Genomic DNA, 21,816 nt, shown 5'->3' on the forward strand with positions numbered 1-21,816 from the left:
TTACTTGGAACTTTATGTCATTTATTTCATATAAACATTGATATAAACTGTAACAGGTAATTAATGTAAACAATTTGTGATTCTCGGACTCTGACAATCTGCAAAAGCATCTTAACTAAATACCCGTAAGTTTCATACCCCTTGCCGAATAAGCAAAATGTGAATAATTTTAACAAAATAAAAGGTGTCTGGGTTCATAGAAATGTTATGTTAATTTTATTTAGCGCTGTCCTGAATAAGCTATTTCACACAATAGACGTATACATATACTTCAGAAGACAAACCGTCTGAATTTATACTGATTGCCACATTAAAAAAATGTACATACCCTTGAATCTTTATTGTCTGTCGTTACCTGAATGATCAACGACTGTTTTCATGTTTTGTGTTTGCGAGTGTCTTGTTTAATTCATTTTTAGGTAATTGCGACTTTTTGTCACACTGACTTTGACTTTTTCTGAGTTTTTGACTCACAATTCTGACTTCTTTTCTTAGAATTGTGAGACATACAGTACACTCACAATTGTAGACTATAATGTCAAATGAGGGAAAACTGTAAAACTGCTGTTGTTTAAAATTATTTGCAGAGGAAAGCCAAGTCCTCTGTTTGGTGATTTTATGCACCTTAGTAGTATTTCAAAGTATTCTAAATTATTAAATTACAAATTTTGTGTAATCTAACAAAATACGTTACAGATTACTTTTTTAAAGCATGTATTTTGTAATCTGTAGTGAAATACATTTTAAAAGTAATCTTCCCAGCCCTGGGAGTAGTAGACTATAAAAAGTTTAGGAAATACTGGGTTACACTAGCAGAAGGTCAGAAACAACTCTACATACTTACATATGAACATGTTTTGAATAGTTTATCTCTAAACTGTCTCATGGTTTATAAAACCATTTTTGTAGTGCAGTTTTATATTCATTTGCATGTTGCAGTCATTTCATTTAATTTAATATTTTAGCCAAAGCTTTTATTGTTCATTATTCGTCACTTTAAAATAGCAATTTATTACAATTATTGTATCAATGAATTATTTTATGCATTTATGGTCATACAGGGTGTCATACAGAGTTTTGGTCAACATAAAACATGAATCATGACGAGGCGTAAAAGAAATGACAAACCAAAAAACGAACATCCAAAATCAACACATTTTTATTTTAATATATCTTCATAAAGGATGACTAAAGAAAGTTCGAGATGAGTACCAGTCGCTAAGCCATGAGGCATCGGTAAATACAAGCTTTAATATACTTACAACAAATACACGCAAAAACTCAATCATGGAGGCGTCAAATAAACCTGCAACGACAATTTCAGAAAAGTAACATAAACCAGAGTGATGGAAAAGTGTTCATAAATAATCCATGCCCACCAAACAAAATGCCCAAGAAAAATAAAATTACACACACACACAGTGAGAGAACACAATTCACAATGATGCAGAAATAATTCAGTCCATGGCAATGAGGTCGGATTTAATGATTGTAATATTCATTACAGCAACAGATTATTAAGCAAAGTCTACAGCCTGTTAAATAGGCCTGATATGGAAGCTGCTTATCATGGTTGTTAATAAAATACCATTTTATCTTTTCATTACCCACATTCCCAATCATTTCCAGCGTCTCAAAACACTTCCTCAAAATTATAAACATTATAGCACATTTATATATGTATAGATTCTGTGCCTTGCCAGGCCCGATATAGATTTTAAAATCGTTTTTATTACTTTCCTACATCATCACATATCCTGTCGTAGTATCCCAGAGCATGAATCCCTTAAAAATGTTCTCATGCATGTAAAAACGCTCGACCGTACAAATATACACGCCCACCTAGCCACGTCATAAAATATACTTGAAAAAATAACAGCAGCAAGTTTGTGAGCATTTGACACCGGCACCATGTGAGAAGATTGTCTGTACCCGGAAATGAAGAAAAAGCATTTTTTTTCTTAAGCCATACCAAACTAGCGACACCAAACTTAAGAGACTGAATCGAACTTTCGCGCGCGTGTTGACGGGACCGCCGTTCTGTGTTACAACACGGACACTCCATAACTTGCAACATGCAACAGTCATATTAATGAGACGTGATAATAATACACAAATGCGTGTGCGAAGAAAAGTGCACTATTACTCATGTTATATTCTCTATAATACAAGAATGTGAAGCAATAAACAACGCAAAGCTTGAAAATCTGCCAAAACATTCTTAAGTATGCACTGATAAGTAAAAGTGTGATAGATACGGACGGTTATCTATCCCTTTCATGGTAGGCTCAGGAATAGCATTTTAACCCAGGTAACTCTGTTTTGTCACAGTTAGGCATGATACAATTCAAGTGTCGATAATATACACGCGTGGCTCACGGCGACACGTTTCATTACGCCGCCGCCGCCGCGCGCAAACGTAGGCAATGCTAGCCACGCAAATGAGAGATGGCTGTGCGCGCGACCTTATCTACAACGCATCGTAGGAAGGAAAAGAAATTGTTCACATTCTGGAATATACACCTCCCATTATGGTGACGCCAACGACAAAAGATGGCAGAATGTAACTCCGTGAAACACAGATGGGCCGTGAATAAACGAAAATCAAAACAAATCAAGGATACATTTTTTACAAGCACAAAATAAATACATTCATCCAATGACTGAATCTCAACAACAACAACAAAAATACAGACAAAAAACTTACAGTAAAAACTACTTTCAATTGTTTATAAAAATGCATTGTCGACGAAAGAAAGCAACATTCACCAAAACAGGACTTCTTCGTTCAAAGATAACAATGAGAAATAATTACAAGCAGTTGCGAAATGCAAACAGATTAAGCCAAAAAAAAGAAAGAAAGTCTTCGTTTAATGATCAAGCGATACAGCAGGAAATAGCGTGTGCTCTGAGAATGCTAAATCATCACTGCGCTTTAGGAAACGTCGCAAAATACAGCAGAATACATGCACCATTCAGTAGCAACCCACACGTGTTGGGCTTTCTCAGCCACGTTGAGTCTTTGTTTTCAATGTTAACGATATCTCACGATTGTTCCGTTTTGTTTGGAGTTTAGCTCATTTCACATACTCAGCTGATTTCCAGAAGTGCACGGGGTGCGACAGGCGACGGTTGCGCTTGGGCAGTTTCTCCAGAAGTTCGACGAGCTTGGAGAAGCTGGGTCGCTCCTCTTGTTCGTACGCCCAACAGAACAGCAGAATGTCCTGCTCAAGAAAGACAAACAAGGACTTCCGATCAAACTTTTTATGACTGATTTTCTATTAAACGAGTGCTACTATATGGATTTTTGCATCCTGACCTAGCTCCTTGAAAGCAACAGATTACCTAAAACATCAATATTCCTTTTTTATTCACTTAACCTCATGTCGAACCCAAAAGATTATGAATCATATAGTAACCATTTAATATATTAAATTATGTTTAACATTTCCCTTAGTCTTCTTCAGAAGAAAGTCACAGGGGTTTTGAAAACAGAAGGTTGAGTAAATTGTCATTATGTGTGAACTGTAATTATCACGTTCAGGTTAAAGGGCCTTGGAAAGTGTGTGTGCGTGTGTGTGTGCGCGTGTGTGTGTGTGTGTGTGCGCGTGTGTGTACTCACAGATATTTCCTTGACCATGCCGATCTGTGTGAGGTTGGGCTTCATTCCACTCCCCACCTGCCAGATAATGACTTCAGCCGGCTGGTTCTTAAAGGGCCACTCACGCCCATGAAGCTCGTACCAGATAGTGCTGAAACACATGACAATGAAAGAAAAATCAGATAAGATCTTGATTATTTTTCCTAGACATCAAAGAAACTAAATAAAGAGCAACTTTTGCTGAAGTCCTCCGATGTTTCTCCTTAGAAAAAGAGTCGGAAATCTCGGGAATGTTTCTGTCATAAAATTTCAGAAGAGATCTCAACATATCTCGAACTGAGCTCAGATTTGTCACGTCTGCAATACAAAAGTCAATATTATTGAAGATCTCAATATGAACTCAAACATTTCTTATCAAATTTACCCAAATTTATCCAATTTTACGTTCTACATTCATTTTACACCTCCATACTCTTCATGGAATGAGTGAGCTTTTGAAAGCCACATTTTTTTAAATGTTTGTACAAACACCGTAAAACCTCTTTAAACTGAATAAAAATCTTTGAAAATGGGCCAAATAATGTTTTCATGAAACCCAAATGATAATTTACAGAAATAATATTTCAATAAATCGTTCAATCTTAATCCCTGTGTGTGGGGATCAAATGTCCTCGTAACAATAATAAAACCTGAGATCAGCTACATCGTGATGACCAGATTATTGAACGCTAAATGATGTGTATTTAAATTATGAAAAAAAGAAAAAAGGCTTGATGGATAGTTTTAGGGGTTTGGGTTAGAAATTACCATTAGATCAGAATAAAAGTCCTCACGATGATATCCAAAAACAAACCTGTGTGTGTGCGTGCGTTCCACATTTCTGAAAACATCTTCACAAATGCAGGATAGGTTTCAGCGGCAACAACATAAACAAACGTTACGTGGCCAAACAATCAATAACTGTTGAGTAGTTTTAATTTAATTTATAACAATTAATATACAATAAAATATTTATATGAATATAAACTGAATATAAAATAAATTCTTATTTTATAACCACAGGCTGGAAGTTAATAAATTCTGTTATTAAAGGAGCAATGGGGACTTTTTAGCGGCATCTAGTGGTGAGGTTGTGAATTGCAACCAACGCTCACTCCACTCTCCCTTTCGAAGCACTATGGCGGCTGACACAGAACAAAAGGTCTTTGCACATACAGTTGCACAAACATATACGTTTTTTTGTATTCGTCATCCTAAAAATTCGTCACACACAGAAACCTTTGCACATTGAGTCCGTTGCATATTAATTCATCCGTAAATGTGATTGACACAACGTGAGGTTGTATTTATTTTTTAACATGAAAAAATTTCGGACTGTGTGTGCAAAGACCTTAAGATGTGGTCACGTTTTTGCTTCTTTGCCGAAGGAGATGACATATTTAGAAAACGCGCTCTGTAGAGAAGTTTGTCCGTTTAGGGCCACTGTAGAAACAACATGGCGAATCCCATGTAAGGGGACCCGCGGTGTACTGTATATAGACAGAAATAGCTCATTCTAAGGTAATAAAAACATAACGCTTCATTATGTAAGGTCTTTATACACCTCTGAAGACATAGTTATGAACGTTAAATTGCACTTCTGTCAATAGATCCTTCTAAAATAAAAATGATTTCTTTTTGAATTTCCAAACAGTTTTAATTACTGGTTTTTCCACCACAAACATCAGCATGTTTTATGCTTGGTTTTAAATTGCAGATCTAAGATGATTGGCCATTCATCACATCTCTCCACTCAATGGTTGTTAATACGCTCTTAATGTCTTAAATAGAACGCTGCATCTTAATTACGATTTGCTTCATTTAATACTAATAGAGACTCAGTTGGAGGTCCTCACAAATGTACGAGTTCTGGATGAGGGCATCTGAAGAGTTTCTTCTATTTTTTTTTTTTTATCTTCTTTTTATTTTTTTTTATTTCTCTTTTTCTTATTTTTATTTTTTTCTTTTTTTGTATTATTTTTTTTTTTGTTTTTGTGTTTTTTTAATTTTTTTTTTGTTGTTTTTTTTTTTTTTTTTGTTGATTCTCTTCAGATGCCCTCATCCAGAACTCGTACATTTGTGAGGACCTCCAACTGAGTTTCTATTATTAATAAATGAAGCAAATCATAATTAAGATGCAGCGTTCTATTTAAGATATTAAATAATTGAACCAAGATTTTTTTCCCGCTTAAATAGATTTTACTATAGGTGGTTTCATCGGAAGTTAAAGACATAAATAGCAAATTAAGAAAAAGTGAAGGTAATTTTTTCTGTGGCTGTATACACAGTATATACAGAATGTACATAAATGCATTCAGACACAAAAGGGGTGATTCAGAAAGACTATAAAACCAGTCAGTGCATTTAACTGCCCACATCTACCTATTCAGTATTCAACAACCCGGTCCTCACTGTACACTTGAAGAGATTACAATACACAATTCTTAAAGGTACAGTAAAAAATCAAAGCTGTTTATTGAAAGTTCAGATTTAGTCATGTAACCAAACTGGAATAACAATATTCACCCGAATGTTTTTAAAAACCTGTACGACTTTATTCTTCTGAAAGAAGATATTTTGAGAAATGTCCTTACACACTGGACATCAATGAGGGTCAATGTTATTTGGTTACTGACATTCTTCAAAATATCTTCTTTTGTGTTCTGCAGAGTCATACGGATTTGAAATGACATGCGGATGGGTAAATGATGAAAGTATTCTGATATGCCACCGGTGCTCAGCCCACCAATTCACATGAGACTACATGCAAAACTCCATCTGTAATCTGGAGTTAATTCCTGACCCGAGCCGTTCCAGAGGCAGCGAGTGTGTGGGCCAAATGAAGAAAAGGATGGATGGATGGATGGATGGATGGATGGATGGATGGATAGATAGATGAAGGAATACTGCTCTCTTAGGTCCTAACACGATTGCGTCCTCAGCTGTGATCTCCATATGGACTCTCTGCCACACTGTCACTCTATGAGAGCCAAATACAGCACCCACACAAGCCATCCAGCTGGTCACGCAAAAGCGCCCTTTACCTAGAGGTGACCCCAAAGCCGTTTCTCTGCTGTCCATTCTGCATCGCCTTTTCACATCCGCTCTTCTCTGGAAATGCGGCATTTTAATACAACATGAAGTCTAGAGTAAAGCAGCTGTGCCTTATTAAAAGTAGATTTTTGGGGGGTGAATTGATTACAGTTTGTATTACCAAATAATTAAACTATGGTTACTGAGACAGTGGTATATTTGTGGTTACTATGGTTTTAAATACCATAGTTGAATTTGGGTTACTATAGGGAAATCATGGCTGAATTCATATTTCATGTATAATATAGGACATTTTTTGTTTTACTTTATATTAAAGGAGTAGTTCACTTTAAAATAAGCCCCCATTGGGGGCTTATTTCCATAGCAGGAATGAAAATGACTATGGGAAGTCAAATGGGGCTTATTTTAAAGTGAACTACTCCTTTAACGGTTCATACAGTTTTTAGGGTTTTTTTGTGGGGGTTTTTTTGGTGTCACTCGATTTAAGTACAATGATCATTTTGATTAATTCTCTGCCAAATTCCAAATGGAAATCTTTTCATTCGCATTTACCGTATTTGCAGAACATTGAAACGGGTCAAAACAATAAACAAGTTGCTATGTTTGAAGATCTTGAATACTGCAAAGAAAACAAGTTCACGTTCGTGTTTAAACAACACTACTAATGTTTTACATGTATTTTAGGATCAGCTCAAACGTGAATATTATAATAATTGTATCACAGTTTTCATGTGTCTTGTTATGTGGTCGGTCTTTCACATTGCTGTTGGAAGACTTTGTCACTCCTGAAGTTTGTTTTTGTTGATATTCAACAGACGCTGGGCTTGAATTTTGATTAAAGGTCGAACTGAAGTGGACTCTTCGTGGTTTCTGCGGCTGTATAATACATAAAACTCAAGAACAAGAAAGAATCCATGATTTAAATCCTGTTTTTCATCATATTGAATCTTTGTGATAAGTCACCCAAACATAATGAAAATTCAACTTATTATTGACATTTTTGATGGACATAGATATTCCTTTGTGTTGGCAAAGGTCATGGGTTCAATGGTCAGGGAAGATCCACGCGCGGAACCAATTAAAGAGACCATTCACAAATGTTCACGTAATCATCATTTCTACATGTATTGTGGTCATTCCAGTCTAGTGTCTGTTGAATTTCAACCAAATCAAACCTCAGGAGGGACACAAAGTCATCCAACAGCAATGTGAAAGACTGACAGCATGACAAGACACATGAAAACTGATGTAAACATATATTACTGTTGTGTTGCTTAAAAGTGAATATGAACTTGTTTTCTTAGCAGTATTTGAGGTCTGAAAAAAATACAGAGCATCTTTTCTGTAATTTTGACTTGTTTCTCCACTATTCATTTTTTTGCAAATTTGGGAGAAATAGTTAGTAGTTCACAGAATGAAACAAAAATGATCATTTTACCTAAGCACATACCTATAAATAGTAAATTCAGAAAAAGTGAAAATTATGTATAATTAATAATCTTTACGTTTTCCGCGTCTGCCAAATGCATAAATGTAAACCTGATATCAGTGTTGGTGAAAACACAGGTGCAGTGAGAAGCAGAGGAGACCCACCCAAACGCAAAGACATCAGACTGTTTGGAGAAAGGAAGCTGGTTTTCTGCTGTCTCAGGGGAAAGTTGACGGATGAGCTCGGGAGCGAGATGACACAGCCAGCCGCTCGGGATCCGCAACTTATCTTTCCGTCTACTGGAGAGAGACAGAGAGAGAGAGAGAGAGAGAGAGAGATAGAGAACCTGAATTAAAAAACAAGACCAGCCACAGCACGTGCATGCTTTGAATCCAGATATACAACTAAAAGGTCATCATATTGACAGTTCTGTCATAAAAATATAACCGAGTGAACGCAAGCCAAAGGTTGACCTCAGACAGCCTGACTTCTAAACACTTGACAGAGTGACGTCTACATTGTGCCCAGGCAAAGTTAACACAAAAATACAAAACCTGCATGGCTTTATTTCTCCTGCAGAACACAAAAGAAGATATTTTGAGGAATGTTGGCAACCAAACGACAATGAACCTCATTGACTTCTATTGTACACAAAAACATTTCTCGAAATATCTTCTTTTGTGTTCCACAGAAGAAACAGTCATATAAAGGTTTCATGCATATTAAACGGACCATGCTTTGATAACCAGGCGTCCCATCAGACATGTAAATTTCCCATGACTTCATCTCTCATAACCCACGAACGCCCTTTTAAACAAGCCTGACCTTTCACGATACTTCAACACAAGTGGGTCCAGCGTCCTCATCGTTCCCCCATAGCTGCTACAGTAGATGTCGCCATAGATGGATGTGATATTTGAAACAGGAGCAAATCCCATAATAATCAGATCTTATTACAAAACCCCGTCAGGTGCTGAGTCATAACGCATAACTCGTGTAAAACGCTGTTATTGAAAGCCAAGCTCGCGCCTTACAGATAAACAATTCATAATTATGGCGGAGCACGCGAGCCCCCGGTGACTTGCGATATATGCTGTTTCAAATACTATCCCGTCCTTCTAATAACTCCTGATGATCGTTCACGTGGCCATGGAGGTGTGGGAGTGGGCTGATCAGAACGCCGAAAGGATCCAAGACTTCATCACAGCACGGCCGCGATGTAAACTCGGAGATTGCCGCCAACGTATGTAAACGCTATCGTGCGAAATGGGCCTCATAATCAGACGAGCCGATGTGTACGAGCGTTTGTAATATCGCTCCGTCAGGATGTTGATTTGCCACTTTTCATGCCAATGAAAACATTTTCAAAATGCAAACAGAAAGTGGACGGAGGCCAAAACATCATCAGCGACGGCGAGCGTTTCATGCTGGCCCACATTGCAGACTCCTCTGCGCTGTCGAGACAATGCATTCATTAAACGTATTTATACGCAATCAAATATATAAAATAGAACAGAAATGAGAGTACAGCTCACCATGCAACACAAATTCATGATTTGGTTGGAAGCAAATGTGTGGGTCACACAACTGGGTCACATTGCATCCCCCCCAAAAAGAAAACATTTTTGCAATTAAAATTAGACACGATTTATGACTGTTAAGATTTCTTCCATTGTTACATTATTTTAATGTGCATGAAAATGAGCATGGAATTGTGAGCAAATAATACATTGCAAGACATTTTTATTTATTCATTTATTTTGAGAGGCAAAATGACCCAAGATATGAAGTCTTGATTTCCGTTAAAAATAATAATAATTTACTGTAGGAAGGATTAGCTTGAATTAAGTTTGTCTTTCTAGCCCCATTGGCAGCTATTTTAGTATAATCTCACTTAATTTTAATTATTTTTTTACAAAAAACATTTCGCACCTCAAGTAAATCTTAATTCAAGAATTTTGGATATACAGTATGTGCTGGACAACAAAACAAAAGTAAGAAAACAAAAAAGTGTTTTTGAAGTATAATACCTGAAACTCCCTTGAATATTTATTTTTACAACATTTAGGAAGAATTCATAAATAAATCCACAGATTATAAAAAATGATCTACTCAGGCTGTATTTACTCTTATTCGAAAATGTTTTCATTGTTGTATATATATACACTATATACATTTATGCAATATATAACATATACATTATATGTGTTTATTTACATTATACATGTAAATTATACATTATCTGTGTATTTTGTTATGCTGATTTAAATTAAATATCCGTGTATTACAGTAGATTTGTACTGCAAAAGAGTAAAATAAAATACTGCATTACAGAGAATAAGTGAACTGTTAGGAGACAAGACTTAATCATAAAAATATTTAGGGTTCTAAAAAGGGGCCTCATTTTCTATAACAGACACATCTTGTTATCCTTGCTCTTCTGGTTTTGGGGTGAAATGACCCAGACATGTTTTGTAAGATTGAATGAATTTAGTTCCATTCTAAAAAGTATTAGCCTACGTACTTTACAAGAGTACCAGTAATTTAAAGGTGGGGTGGTTGATTTGGAAAGGTGCTAATTTTAGCCTGCTAGCACTGAAATGATAATCCCACCCTCTATGCGATTCGCCGTCCAAAACCACGCCTCCTCCAAACACATGAGCGTATTTCGTAAATCCACGTTAACGAATGGCAAACTAAATTCATTAAATTCTTCTCGAAGCATGTACATACCTGTCCAAAAAAAGAGAGCAACCATGGAATCGTCTTTCAGACCCTTTGCCTGCCTGAGCTGTATCCATCGTGTAAAAGATGAACTGATGTTAATTCGAGTTTTTCCTCTTTCATGATCCAGACGTTTTTTCGTCACTGCTTTTTCAAAAACTGACTTTCGTTTTGTAGATTTACTTGTTGTCGGTTCCGCAGGAAAGTTTGATTGTTGCTGATTGTCCGCCATTCTCCCTACATTGACACAGCGGACGTGAGCGCGCTGATGGCGTATGATGTCTGCGTGAACAGGGTGCGCAGTGGTATGCAAAATACGTTGGCTAAAAATGTACACATGACCAGTCACAGCGCTCGGCCAGAACGCTTTGATTGGGCAAACGTTTTTTGGTCCTACGCCTTTCACAGACGATACAAAATTATAAAAATATTATTTGACCACTATACTTCTTGATTGCTATCAGGATGTAAAGAGATTTCCAACCAACATGACAAAAAATGTTTCTGGACAGGAACAGGATCACCCACCTGGGGTGGAAAAAGTATGAAAGGGAAGATAATTTTGCGTTATCTCGCAAAAGTTTTGCGTTCCCCCGAGAAACATTGCGTTCCCTCGCAAAACTTTTGCATTCTCTCGCAAACATATTTGCGTTATCTCGCAAAACATTCAAAAGTCCTGTTGTCCCGCTCCGTACATTAACAATGGAGTGGTTCAGAGTAGATTCCCGGACCAATAACTCGTGAGCTAAACGTTGTTATAACACAAATAACACATAATTCCTTAGACAAGGATCTACAACCTAGTCTTCCTCAAAACGAGAATATAAATTGATCTCTATATGAGCAGGCGACATGGACAAGTCCAAAGAAACCGTCTGCAAAGTGACTGTAAATCCGAAAAGCGTTACTACAAAAATAGTCATTAATAACTTAAATGTTACACACTGTGGTCTCACCAAATTCAGTTTACACATTAATGCTGTCCTGATGAATTTAAACTGGTTTTAGTTATACTACAGTATGTAGCACTGAAGTTAATGACTATTTTTCGTAGCCTAATGATCTTCGGGTGTTGCACTTTACAGACGATCCCTTCGGTCTTGTCTCAGCCGGCTCTCGCCTGAGATCAATACAAGGCTCGATTTGTGGAAATTAAGTTAAAATTCACTGTTTACGTTACATAGAATGAGGTGTCATTTGTGTTATAAGAACGTTTAGCTCACGAGTTATTGGTCCGGGAATCTGCGACTATAGACCAATGTTTATGTACGGAGCTAGTCTTAAATTCTGCCAGCAGGACATTAAACATGAAGTGTTTGTCAGAACTCGCAAAATGTTTTGCGAGATAACGCAAATGTGTTTGCGAGGGAACGCAAAAGTTTTGCGAGGGAACGCAATGTTTTGCGAGATAACGCAATACTTTTGCGAGATAACGCAAAACCTTTAAAAATATATTTTCTCTTCCCTCTCATATTTTTTCCACCCCATGTCTCTAAAGGGGCTCCGTACCCACCCTGCCTTTAATACTACAATTATATTTCCAAAATCCCACCATTTACAGTACACGCAACGGCCTTGCTCAAGAAAAAAACATCTTTGAGGTCATTCAACCAAAAAACCATTCCTTCTTATACAAGACAGCAACAAAACGCACACATCAGAAACCCATTCCAACATTCACAGGATTGTGCCAGAGAGAGAGGCTTCTTTCATGTCTTTGTCTTCAGAAGAAGATGATGGTATATAGACAGAGATCCTTTCTCAAATATGAAGAATGTGGAGGTGATTTCCACAGAGTCAAGTGGGATGTAAAATCCAGATTCCCCCTCAGCTACAGATCCCACAAATGTCGTGCTTTTCTCATGAAGCGTCAGAAGATCTGGATTATGAAAGCTGATCCTAAATCAGTGACTGCAGAGGACTGCTCCACATCACATACAGTCAGAAATGAATTCATTACTTGAAAAATGGCACAAACAACATGAATTAAACGCTCACCCTATGGGCAGAGCCCACTCAAATAAAGAGACCCAAAAATGAATCTTTATTCACTAACAGAACCCTACTGTTTTCATTTTTATTTTTCTATGGAACACAAACGAAGACATAACAAAATGAGGGTGAGTAAAGGATGACACTTTTTTATTTTGGAAAATAAAAGCATCCTAGTAATTCACACCAGCTTTAATGGGATTGATGCCAAATGCCTCTTCGTACATTCTTAAAAACATCTTCTTTTGTGTTCCCCGAATAAGAGAAGTCACAGATTTCGTCACGAGGGGGGGCGTGTAAACAACGACAGAATTTTCTTGGCAAACTCTTTTTTTAATTTCGCACGCCGCTGGAATGATATTGCTAGAGGGCGTTTCCGCAGAATTGGGAGTTGCATTGTTAAATGAGATCTCCCCGCGCTCCTATGCTGATAACATCTGCTTCTACCTTCACATTCACTGAATCAGACGTTTATTAAGAACTATGAGAACATTGAAGGTGAAACTGAAGTTAGCTCTCTGGCTCAATCTCTGTAAATACAGGCTTTGGATTTTAATACGCAGTTATGAAAGTCATAATGGTACTTAAGGACACTCATTTCTGTAGTGTGATGAGATGTACATTAGACTCTCATCATTTAAGGGACAAGTCTATGGCGTTTATTCAGACCCAAAACTCAAGCGCATGAAAATCACACACACGCGAGCATGATTTTAGCGCGCAGAACAGTTCCATGGGCGTAAACACACCCTCACGAGGGCGCATTTATGCTCCACGAGCGCGCAGAACAGTAACCGGCGCACGGAAAAGAATCCTTGTGTGAGCGCATTTCTGCTCCGCGTGCAAAAGGCTTTGACGAGCGTGCGCGCAATTCTCTCTATGCTCTCGCAACTGCTCAACACTTGCTTGCTCGTCGAGTTGACTTCTGAGACTTTGGAGACGGGACAATGGCAGATGTCTCCACTCATTTGATTGGTAACTTTTAACATGCACTCACATACATGCAGTCACCTACAGATTACCTGTCTTACTACCAGTCTTACCTAATGATTAGTGTATTACCTTGTCTTAGCTAAGTGACATTTTGATTTCTTACATCCGTCAACAAAAATTATGCTATATAATATAGTTAAACTTACATTTCATGTATGACCTATTTAAAAAAAATACTATAATAATAGAATTTTAAAAAGTCATTTAATTTGAGTTATCTAATAAAATTAGTAAAGAATTAAAAATATATACTCTTGTAGCCATTTATTAATGCTCATTTTATAACAATTTCATGAAAATGATTAACAATACCAGTGCAATTATGAATACACATACCGAACTATTCAATTTTTAACTTCCTGTTGAGATGCCAAATATGTAGATCCAAAGCCAAGGGCATACATAACTCTGTAACCCAAGTTTAAAAACTGAAAAAAGTATTGTGTTATGCCAAATGATAACGTTTCTGTACAACGGGTAAGATACAGGTCGGAGACTGTAGGTGAGTGCATGTTAAAAGTGACCAATCAAAGGATCGGAGAAGTCTGCCATTGTCCCGCCTCCAAAGTCTCAGAAGTCAATTCGACGAGCGAGCAAGTGTTGAGCAGTTGCGAGCGCTCTTGCAAGGATTCTTTTCTGAGTGCGGATACTGTTCTGCGCACTCGTGGAGCATAAATGCGCTCTTGCGAGGGTATGTTTACGCTCGTGGAACTGTTCTGCGCGCTTAAATCTCGAGCGTGCGTGTGGTTTTCATGCACGCGAGTTTTGGGTCTGAATAAACGCCATAGAAGTCTACATACTCAAATCTAGTGAGCTGCTTATCTAGACAGTATTTTAAGGCAACATAGGCAAAAATGTACAGTATGTACAGTACACTAGTGTTTAACGGTCACTTACTCATTATTTATTATATTTTCCACATTTTAGAATAGTAAACATTGAAACTGAAATAACCCCAAACTATGTTACATTTTAGCATCTTAAGTTGTCTAAAATGTGCAGAAATGTTCTTTTGAAACTTTATCAAGCAGCTACTTGAGGTCTCACTTTGAGATGCGTTCTAAACAATATTGAAGGAGTTCTTATATTTTGGGGTCTTATTGGCTGCTTTTTCTTCATTACTTGGTCTAAGACATCCATTTCAAAAATGTTTTTCTAAATAAAATGTTAATAAATTAATAGTACAGTAAATTTCAGTCTACAACGTTTAAGCATATTTATTTTCATAGAAAGGTTTAGATCATAAGAAACATTTCAGTCAAGTGACCCTAAACTTTTGAAAAGTAGTGTATCATTTGTGGAGATGGCAATACCAGAATGCACTGCAACCAACTCACAATAAAGATGCAATTATTTCTTATAATTTATGATAAAATAATAAAATTAAATTAACCTTTAACATCCGATGAACCTTTTAGTTTTGCAAAAAGGTTTTTATGTACTTGCTCAAAAAATGATTTATTCCTTAAAAAACATATGTTAAACGTGTTTTACAACATGTGAAGCGGCAGTACAGGTTTTATTGGATATACGTGCCTGGCCCGAATTTAATTTCCGGTCTGTGTTTGGTTATAATTTATTTAATATTTCATTTATATGTATATATTAATTTATATTAATATTTTATTGTATATTAATTGTATTAAATTACAACTACTTAACATTTATTGTTTCTTTGCGGAGGTCTACCGGAAGTTGAACTTGTTGCTGTTGAAACCTTCTACACAAGCAAGTACAGTATATTTCTGCCTACAACATTTAAGCCCACTTCTTTACATCGAAAGCTTTAGATCATAAGAAACTATTCAGTCAAGTGACCCTAAACCTTGAAAAGTAGTGTATCATTTGCGGAGGAGGCAATCTAAGAAGTGCGTATTCGTGTGAATATTGACGTACCTGCCCGCTTGTAAAACGCCAGATATGGTGAACAGGCCAAAGTCTGTGATGACAACTTTCCCATTGTCATAAAATACATTCTTCGACTTCATGTCTTTGTGAAGGATTCCTTTGGCATGTAGATAACCCATCCCCTAAAACACAAAAACACTGCTTTATGTAACTACATAAGTAAACGTTTTCTAACTTTCAACTTTGTTTTTAAATGAATATTTTGCAATATGAACATCTATTATAAATGACATCTGGTAAACAGCCCTTTGATGAACTGAGCACCTGTGCCGGGGATGTTTTCTGTCTCAGGATGAGATAGCTGGGATAGGCTCCAGTGCTCTCCGTGACCCCAGTAGGGATAAGCGATATAGATGATGGATGGATCTGGTAACAGTCTTGGCTAGTCTTACCTTCACCATCTCCTGCGCAATTTGTCTGGTCTTGTTGACATCGAGGACGACTTTTGCATCTCGCACCACTGAATACAGGGTCCTGCCCTTACACAAACTACAAGAGAAGAAACATAAAAGCACATATTTAGGGTCCTTTGATCTCTGCGATGCAGAAAACACGGGCGGAATTGCAAAATCTAGGCATAAAATTGGAATTTGTTGTGTAACGCGGAATGGCACGGTATCTGGCAAATTTAGTATTTCTTATCCAGAAAGAAATGCTGAACAGCTAAAAAAATGTCAAATTTCGCTATGAATAACGTCAAGAATGATTCATTTGGGAAAAGCTGCTGTCAAACAAGCATTGAAAAGGACTTTGTGGTGAGTCTTCAAAATAAAAGTCCGGCTTACTTGAACAAATTGACACACCCACATGAAAAAAACTGTTGTATACTATATTATTTACTTTAGTAAATTAAAGGAAATGTGCTGGTAAAACGATAAAAAAGTAATTAAATTCAAGTAGACTTAACAACAAAAGGACAAACAAAAAATGTACTGGTTTACATTACCACAGTTAGTTTAAGTTAGTATTTTTTCATGTGGGTAAAACTATACAGTATTACTTTTGCATAGTAAAAAACGAATCCCAAAAAATGGCATTTGGAAAAAATAGGGTCCTACATACAGTATTAGATATTATCAACAAACATGAAAGCAAACTTATGCCTGGAGATTATAAAGGAGGTAATGAAGAAAACAAAAGTTTTAATGATTTTGGCAGGTGCTACACGACTTCTGGGAATCAGGGATGGACATGGTTTCATCTGTGCGTCTATAAAGTTTGATAGGGTTTCACCATTAGAACAAAAACTTATATTTGAAAAAAGAACTGATGACTACAACTTATCCAAAGTAATTTCCAGTAAATCTACGTATACAGGACACCCCCAGCCCCAAACCCTCCTGTTCGGTTGCCAACTGCAATTTTCAACCACTAGATCACATCACCCTGTGTTTAGTTTCTTCATGAATCAGCCTTTGAAGAGTTTGAACCTAGAACCTACACCGACTGTACGGTATAGGACACGGATGATTCATGTTTCTACTTCAATGTAAGTGTGTCAGAATGCTGGTCTGATTAAAATATACAGATTTACCACCGTGAACTTTATCTTCACATGAAGGAGAAGAACGACTGATCTCCAGCTGAGACACCTGATGAAGACGCTCGCGTCTTTCCCCGGGCTGCCCTCTTTCTCCTCTTTATACACATTAATAGAGCCATCAGGGTACGAGGATCATTTTTTGCATCATTTTGGCCTTTTGGCCCTCTGCAGTGTGGGGCTCTTCAAACGCCTGATGACGCACCGGCAGAATGCAAATACACAGCTTCGTATTTACACAGTCTGTATGGAAATGTCCCGCATGCAACAGTAATAATGTCAAAAAGGAGAGATTACTGCAAATAACAAGGGGCTCTGACATTTTGTGTTCAATATAAGGGAAAGCCAAACATTTATTTGACACAGCGGGGGCGATTTGGAAAACAATCAATGCATAATCACTCGCAACAATGCAAGACAAACAATCAATAGTTGTTTTCCCTATTTACTTTTATAAAAGATTCATATTCCTGCAATTACGTCTGAGTGTGGTCTGTGTGGGCCTGCTCACCTATGATAAGAAACTATTAAAAAAACATTACCTCTTGTCCTTTACAAACACAAAAATATATAAATAAAGACTCCAACTAAAATTGCACAAATCTCACTAAGACTTACTATTCACCTATTCACAATATCACTTTTTGATTTTAGTTATTTTGGTATGCTTTTGTCATTTTATAATGTATTTGTTTATTTTATATGTTGCTATATAAGATTAATTTATTTTTATTTGAGTTTTTGTTTAATATTATTAATATATATAATTATATTATATACAATAATAAAATATAATACATTTTTCATTTAGTTTAAGTTTTTACAATATTTATTGTTCAATATTTTATTTGATTTCAATGAACAGAAACAGTTTCTAAGTTTTAATTTTAGTAAACTAAAATAACCTTGTTTTTCACATTTGAGAATAACAGACAACTTAGCAGAAAAATTTAGCAAAACTATAAAATAACATATACAGTATGTAACATTGAATCAATGTTATGTTTATCATCACATTTGCAGAGATCATTATTCGGTTCAAGTTAAAAATTCATTTTAATTTTGATAAATTAATATGTTGAAATGATTATATATAATTTATGTATAATTTATCATTTCAAACATTCAAGCATATAAATTGTTTAAGATCGTGAGAAAAATGCACTTAAGTGACCCTAAATGTTGGTGCGATAGCATGTTAATATGTGTAAAATAATAAATAATATATAAATAATATATTTTATACATGTAATACAAAAAAAGTATTAGAAAACAGATTCATAGATTCTCAATATAATAAGAAACAATAACAGATATTTAGTTTATAAAAAAAGACCAAATGTTTTATCGTGCATCTTGGTATTTTACACCAAGCAGCCCAACATCTGTTTACAGACAAACAAACAGCAAACAGTCATTTGTGTAGCAGGAAGAAGGAAATAACACTGGCCATCTCCTGCTCAGGATGTGAAGAAGCGTCTGTTTTTTCACCCCGCTCTCCCGTATTCCCGTAATGATTGACATGCCTTCTGAGAACTCTGACATGTGAACACATTCAGCCACTTTCCTTCGCATTTCTCTTCAGACTTGACAAAATTGTTCAAATTAGGTTGAAAGCAACGACTAATGCGAGCTATGAGGTCACGGCCAAAAAGCCAGTCAACTACAGATACACTGAGATGATTGGAAATTATACAGAAAAGTATAATAATAAAAATATTGCATCATGAGGTTTATGATAATGTTATCAGCAGGACCACACGGAATCTGCGTACACAAAACTGAACAGAAAACTCAGCAGATTTATCCAGACATTCACAAAGATCTACACAAAATCATGAGTCGGTTTCGTGACAGATTCAGTTGCCTGTAAAATCCTGAACCAATTATATTGGCTGAAAGAACTTTTAATTAGTGCCCTATTCAGTGCCTGATTGGAAATTAGAAAAATTACATTCAAATACCATTATGAACCATTAGCTTTTTCTATTAAAAATTCCTTTTTGTAGTGTGTTTTGGGCATTATTCCAATATTTAATGGTGTTCTATGGTTCCCATGCCAATTGCCCTGCTGAAAAAAACAATAGAACCCCAACAGAAACCATTACAGAAATTCTAATGGTTTACACTAAAATACCATTATGAACCATTAGCTTTTTCCATTAAAACCATTACAAAATGCCTTTTTGTAGTGTGTTTTGGGCATTCTATTGATTTTTTCAGCAGGGACCCAAATGTCCCACCAATAGAATCCATCACATACCAATAAACACCATTATAATTTTTATTAAAACCAATACCATTCCCATTATAACCATTAAATCCATTAAAATTGCTATTGTTTTTTGGAAACAGATGTCATATATATATCCAAAGCTTTAGATTTTGGAATTTCACATTTCTAATTTTTGTTTTGTGTGTTTAGTTTACACTTTGCAAGTTAGCTGGCCAACTAGCTTAGCGTACCGATAGCGATTAGCCTGCTCACTTAACATAAACCCTACAAATCATTACAAAAATCTTCCAAGTTGTGTGGGAATATTTTTCAGATAAAAGTATGATTTAAATATCAATATAATCAATAAGTGTTTTCTTTCATTTGTTTCATTGGGCTGTGTGGTTTTGTCGTGTGCTTTCTGTTTCGCTCAGTGGGGGGTTGCTGTGGCAGGCAGGGAGAACAGAGAAAGTTGGGGGTTGGAGTCATAAATTATCTAGATAAACACACACACACAAAGAGTTATAAAGAAAAGAAATAATATGAATTAATCCACTACATATGTTTTAAGTATAATCATGAGTTGTGATGTGTTTTAATGAATCATAGGATTAAGAAACAACGCTATATAATTAAAAACATTAGATGATTGAGTGTTTTCTTTTTACTGGAAGAATGTTGGGAATGTTGGTATATTGTTCGGCCACAGGAGACTGTTTTTAGGAGACCACTCCTTGGGGGAGGGTGTCCCTGGAGAACATTCCTCAATACTAGCGACTGACCACAGGATGTATGTTTTGAGAAGGTTTTATTTTTCAGGAACTAAGCAGATAAACGTGGCGTATGGTGATTGGTGGAAAGAGAACAACACTCCTTAAAAGGCAAAGGCGGAGTCAGAAGATAGAACGACGTCACATACTTTATAAATATGGGTGTTTTGAATATTTTGGGTTGTTGTTGGCTGTTGTTGGCTTGTGGTGGAGTGAGGAGATCATCTGACAACCCAAAGCTTTGTTACCTTTTTACATCTGATAATAAAACCTTATATTACTTTTGAGCAAATTGTCTCTTCAAATTTTTGAACATGCAGGACTGCCTTTAAAGTCCAACAGTTGTACTATAAAAATGTGTTCATTATGTTAAAACATCTTTATTTTAATTCACTGAAGATGAGTTTTAACTTGATTTTCTTGGTCAGTAGCTCAATTCAAAGCGACTGAAATGTGCAAGGACCTTACAGCTAAGCTTGGAAATTTAGCACCTCCTTTATTTTACCTAAAGGAACAGTTCACGGAAAAATGACTGTTCTGTCAGCATGACATGGAAAAAAGACATTTACTCTCTTGCTTGAGTCTCGATGTACTTCCATTATACTGAATTCACTGAACCTTGGGATTTATGGAATCATCTTCTTTTGTGCTCAGTGGTAAGAAAGTCAAACAGGTTTGAAATGACATGAGAGTTAGAAAATGAAGATAGAGCTTTTAATTTTTGGGTGAAAAATTAAACGACACTGTTTTGAATTACCTGGTGATGATGGCCAGATGAGGCGGTCTCATACACGCGCCCATGAACAGGACCACGTTCTCGTGCCGCGTGTTTCTGTACGCCATCACCTCTCTCTTAAAGGCTTTCAGCTGTTCTTCATTGTCTCTTTCAATGTCGATTAGCCGTATGGCCACCTCGCCGTGCCAGCGTCCGTGGTACACCTGTCCGAAGCGGCCTTTGCCGATCAGCTCTCCGATCTCCAGCTGCTCCATGGGAATGTCCCACTCCTGCAGGAAGATGCTGGTCTGGCTGGCCTTGCGTGGGAAGTTGCGCGCGGACAGAAGGGAGAGATTCATCTCCTCAAACTCGTCTGCTGAGCCCTCAGCCTCATCGTTGCCTTCCTCGTTCTAGATAAGAAAGAGCAAATCAAAATGTATGTGTGGATCTCAGTGGTGATTCATGGAGAATAAAATTATGTTAATTATGAAGTGATTAAAACAGCAGTAAAAGATGAGATAGACAGACAGACAAATAATGAAAGACATGGATAAAGGATGAAGGATGAATGGATAGGATGGATGGATGGATGGATGGATGGATGGATGGATGGATGGATGGATGGATGGATGGATGGATGGATGGATGGATGGATGGATGGATGGATGGATGGATGGATGGATGGATGGATGGATGGATGGATGGATGGATGGATGGATGGATGGATGGATGGATGGATGGATGGATGGATGGATGGATGGATGGATGGATGGATGGATGGATGGATGGATGGATGGATGGATGGATGGATGGATGGATGGATGGATGGATGGATG

At 36.7% G+C, this 21,816-nt stretch overlaps 1 protein-coding gene across 2 annotated transcripts in view; it reads right to left on the reverse strand.

Moving 5' to 3' along the window:
• Positions 1 to 1,143: 1,143 nt before the first annotated feature.
• ksr2 (kinase suppressor of ras 2) overlaps positions 1,144 to 21,816 on the reverse strand; it is an 80,618-nt gene continuing 59,945 nt past the window's right edge. The window contains exons 16-21 of one of the 2 annotated variants that reach the window (XM_057350529.1): positions 21,023 to 21,390; positions 16,133 to 16,229; positions 15,729 to 15,862; positions 8,288 to 8,419; positions 3,623 to 3,752; positions 1,144 to 3,224 (exon numbers count right to left, since the gene is read on the reverse strand). In XM_057350529.1, coding sequence (XP_057206512.1) covers positions 3,078 to 3,224; positions 3,623 to 3,752; positions 8,288 to 8,419; positions 15,729 to 15,862; positions 16,133 to 16,229; positions 21,023 to 21,390 — 1,008 coding nt within the window. In that variant the 3' untranslated portion in view covers positions 1,144 to 3,077. Of the gene's footprint in view, positions 3,225 to 3,622; positions 3,753 to 8,287; positions 8,423 to 15,728; positions 15,863 to 16,132; positions 16,230 to 21,022; positions 21,391 to 21,816 lie in introns of both variants that reach the window. The other variant, XM_057350526.1, reaches the window with a different exon arrangement.

This window comes from Triplophysa rosa, linkage group LG2 (assembly GCF_024868665.1).
Source record: "Triplophysa rosa linkage group LG2, Trosa_1v2, whole genome shotgun sequence".
NCBI lineage: Eukaryota > Metazoa > Chordata > Actinopteri > Cypriniformes > Nemacheilidae > Triplophysa > Triplophysa rosa.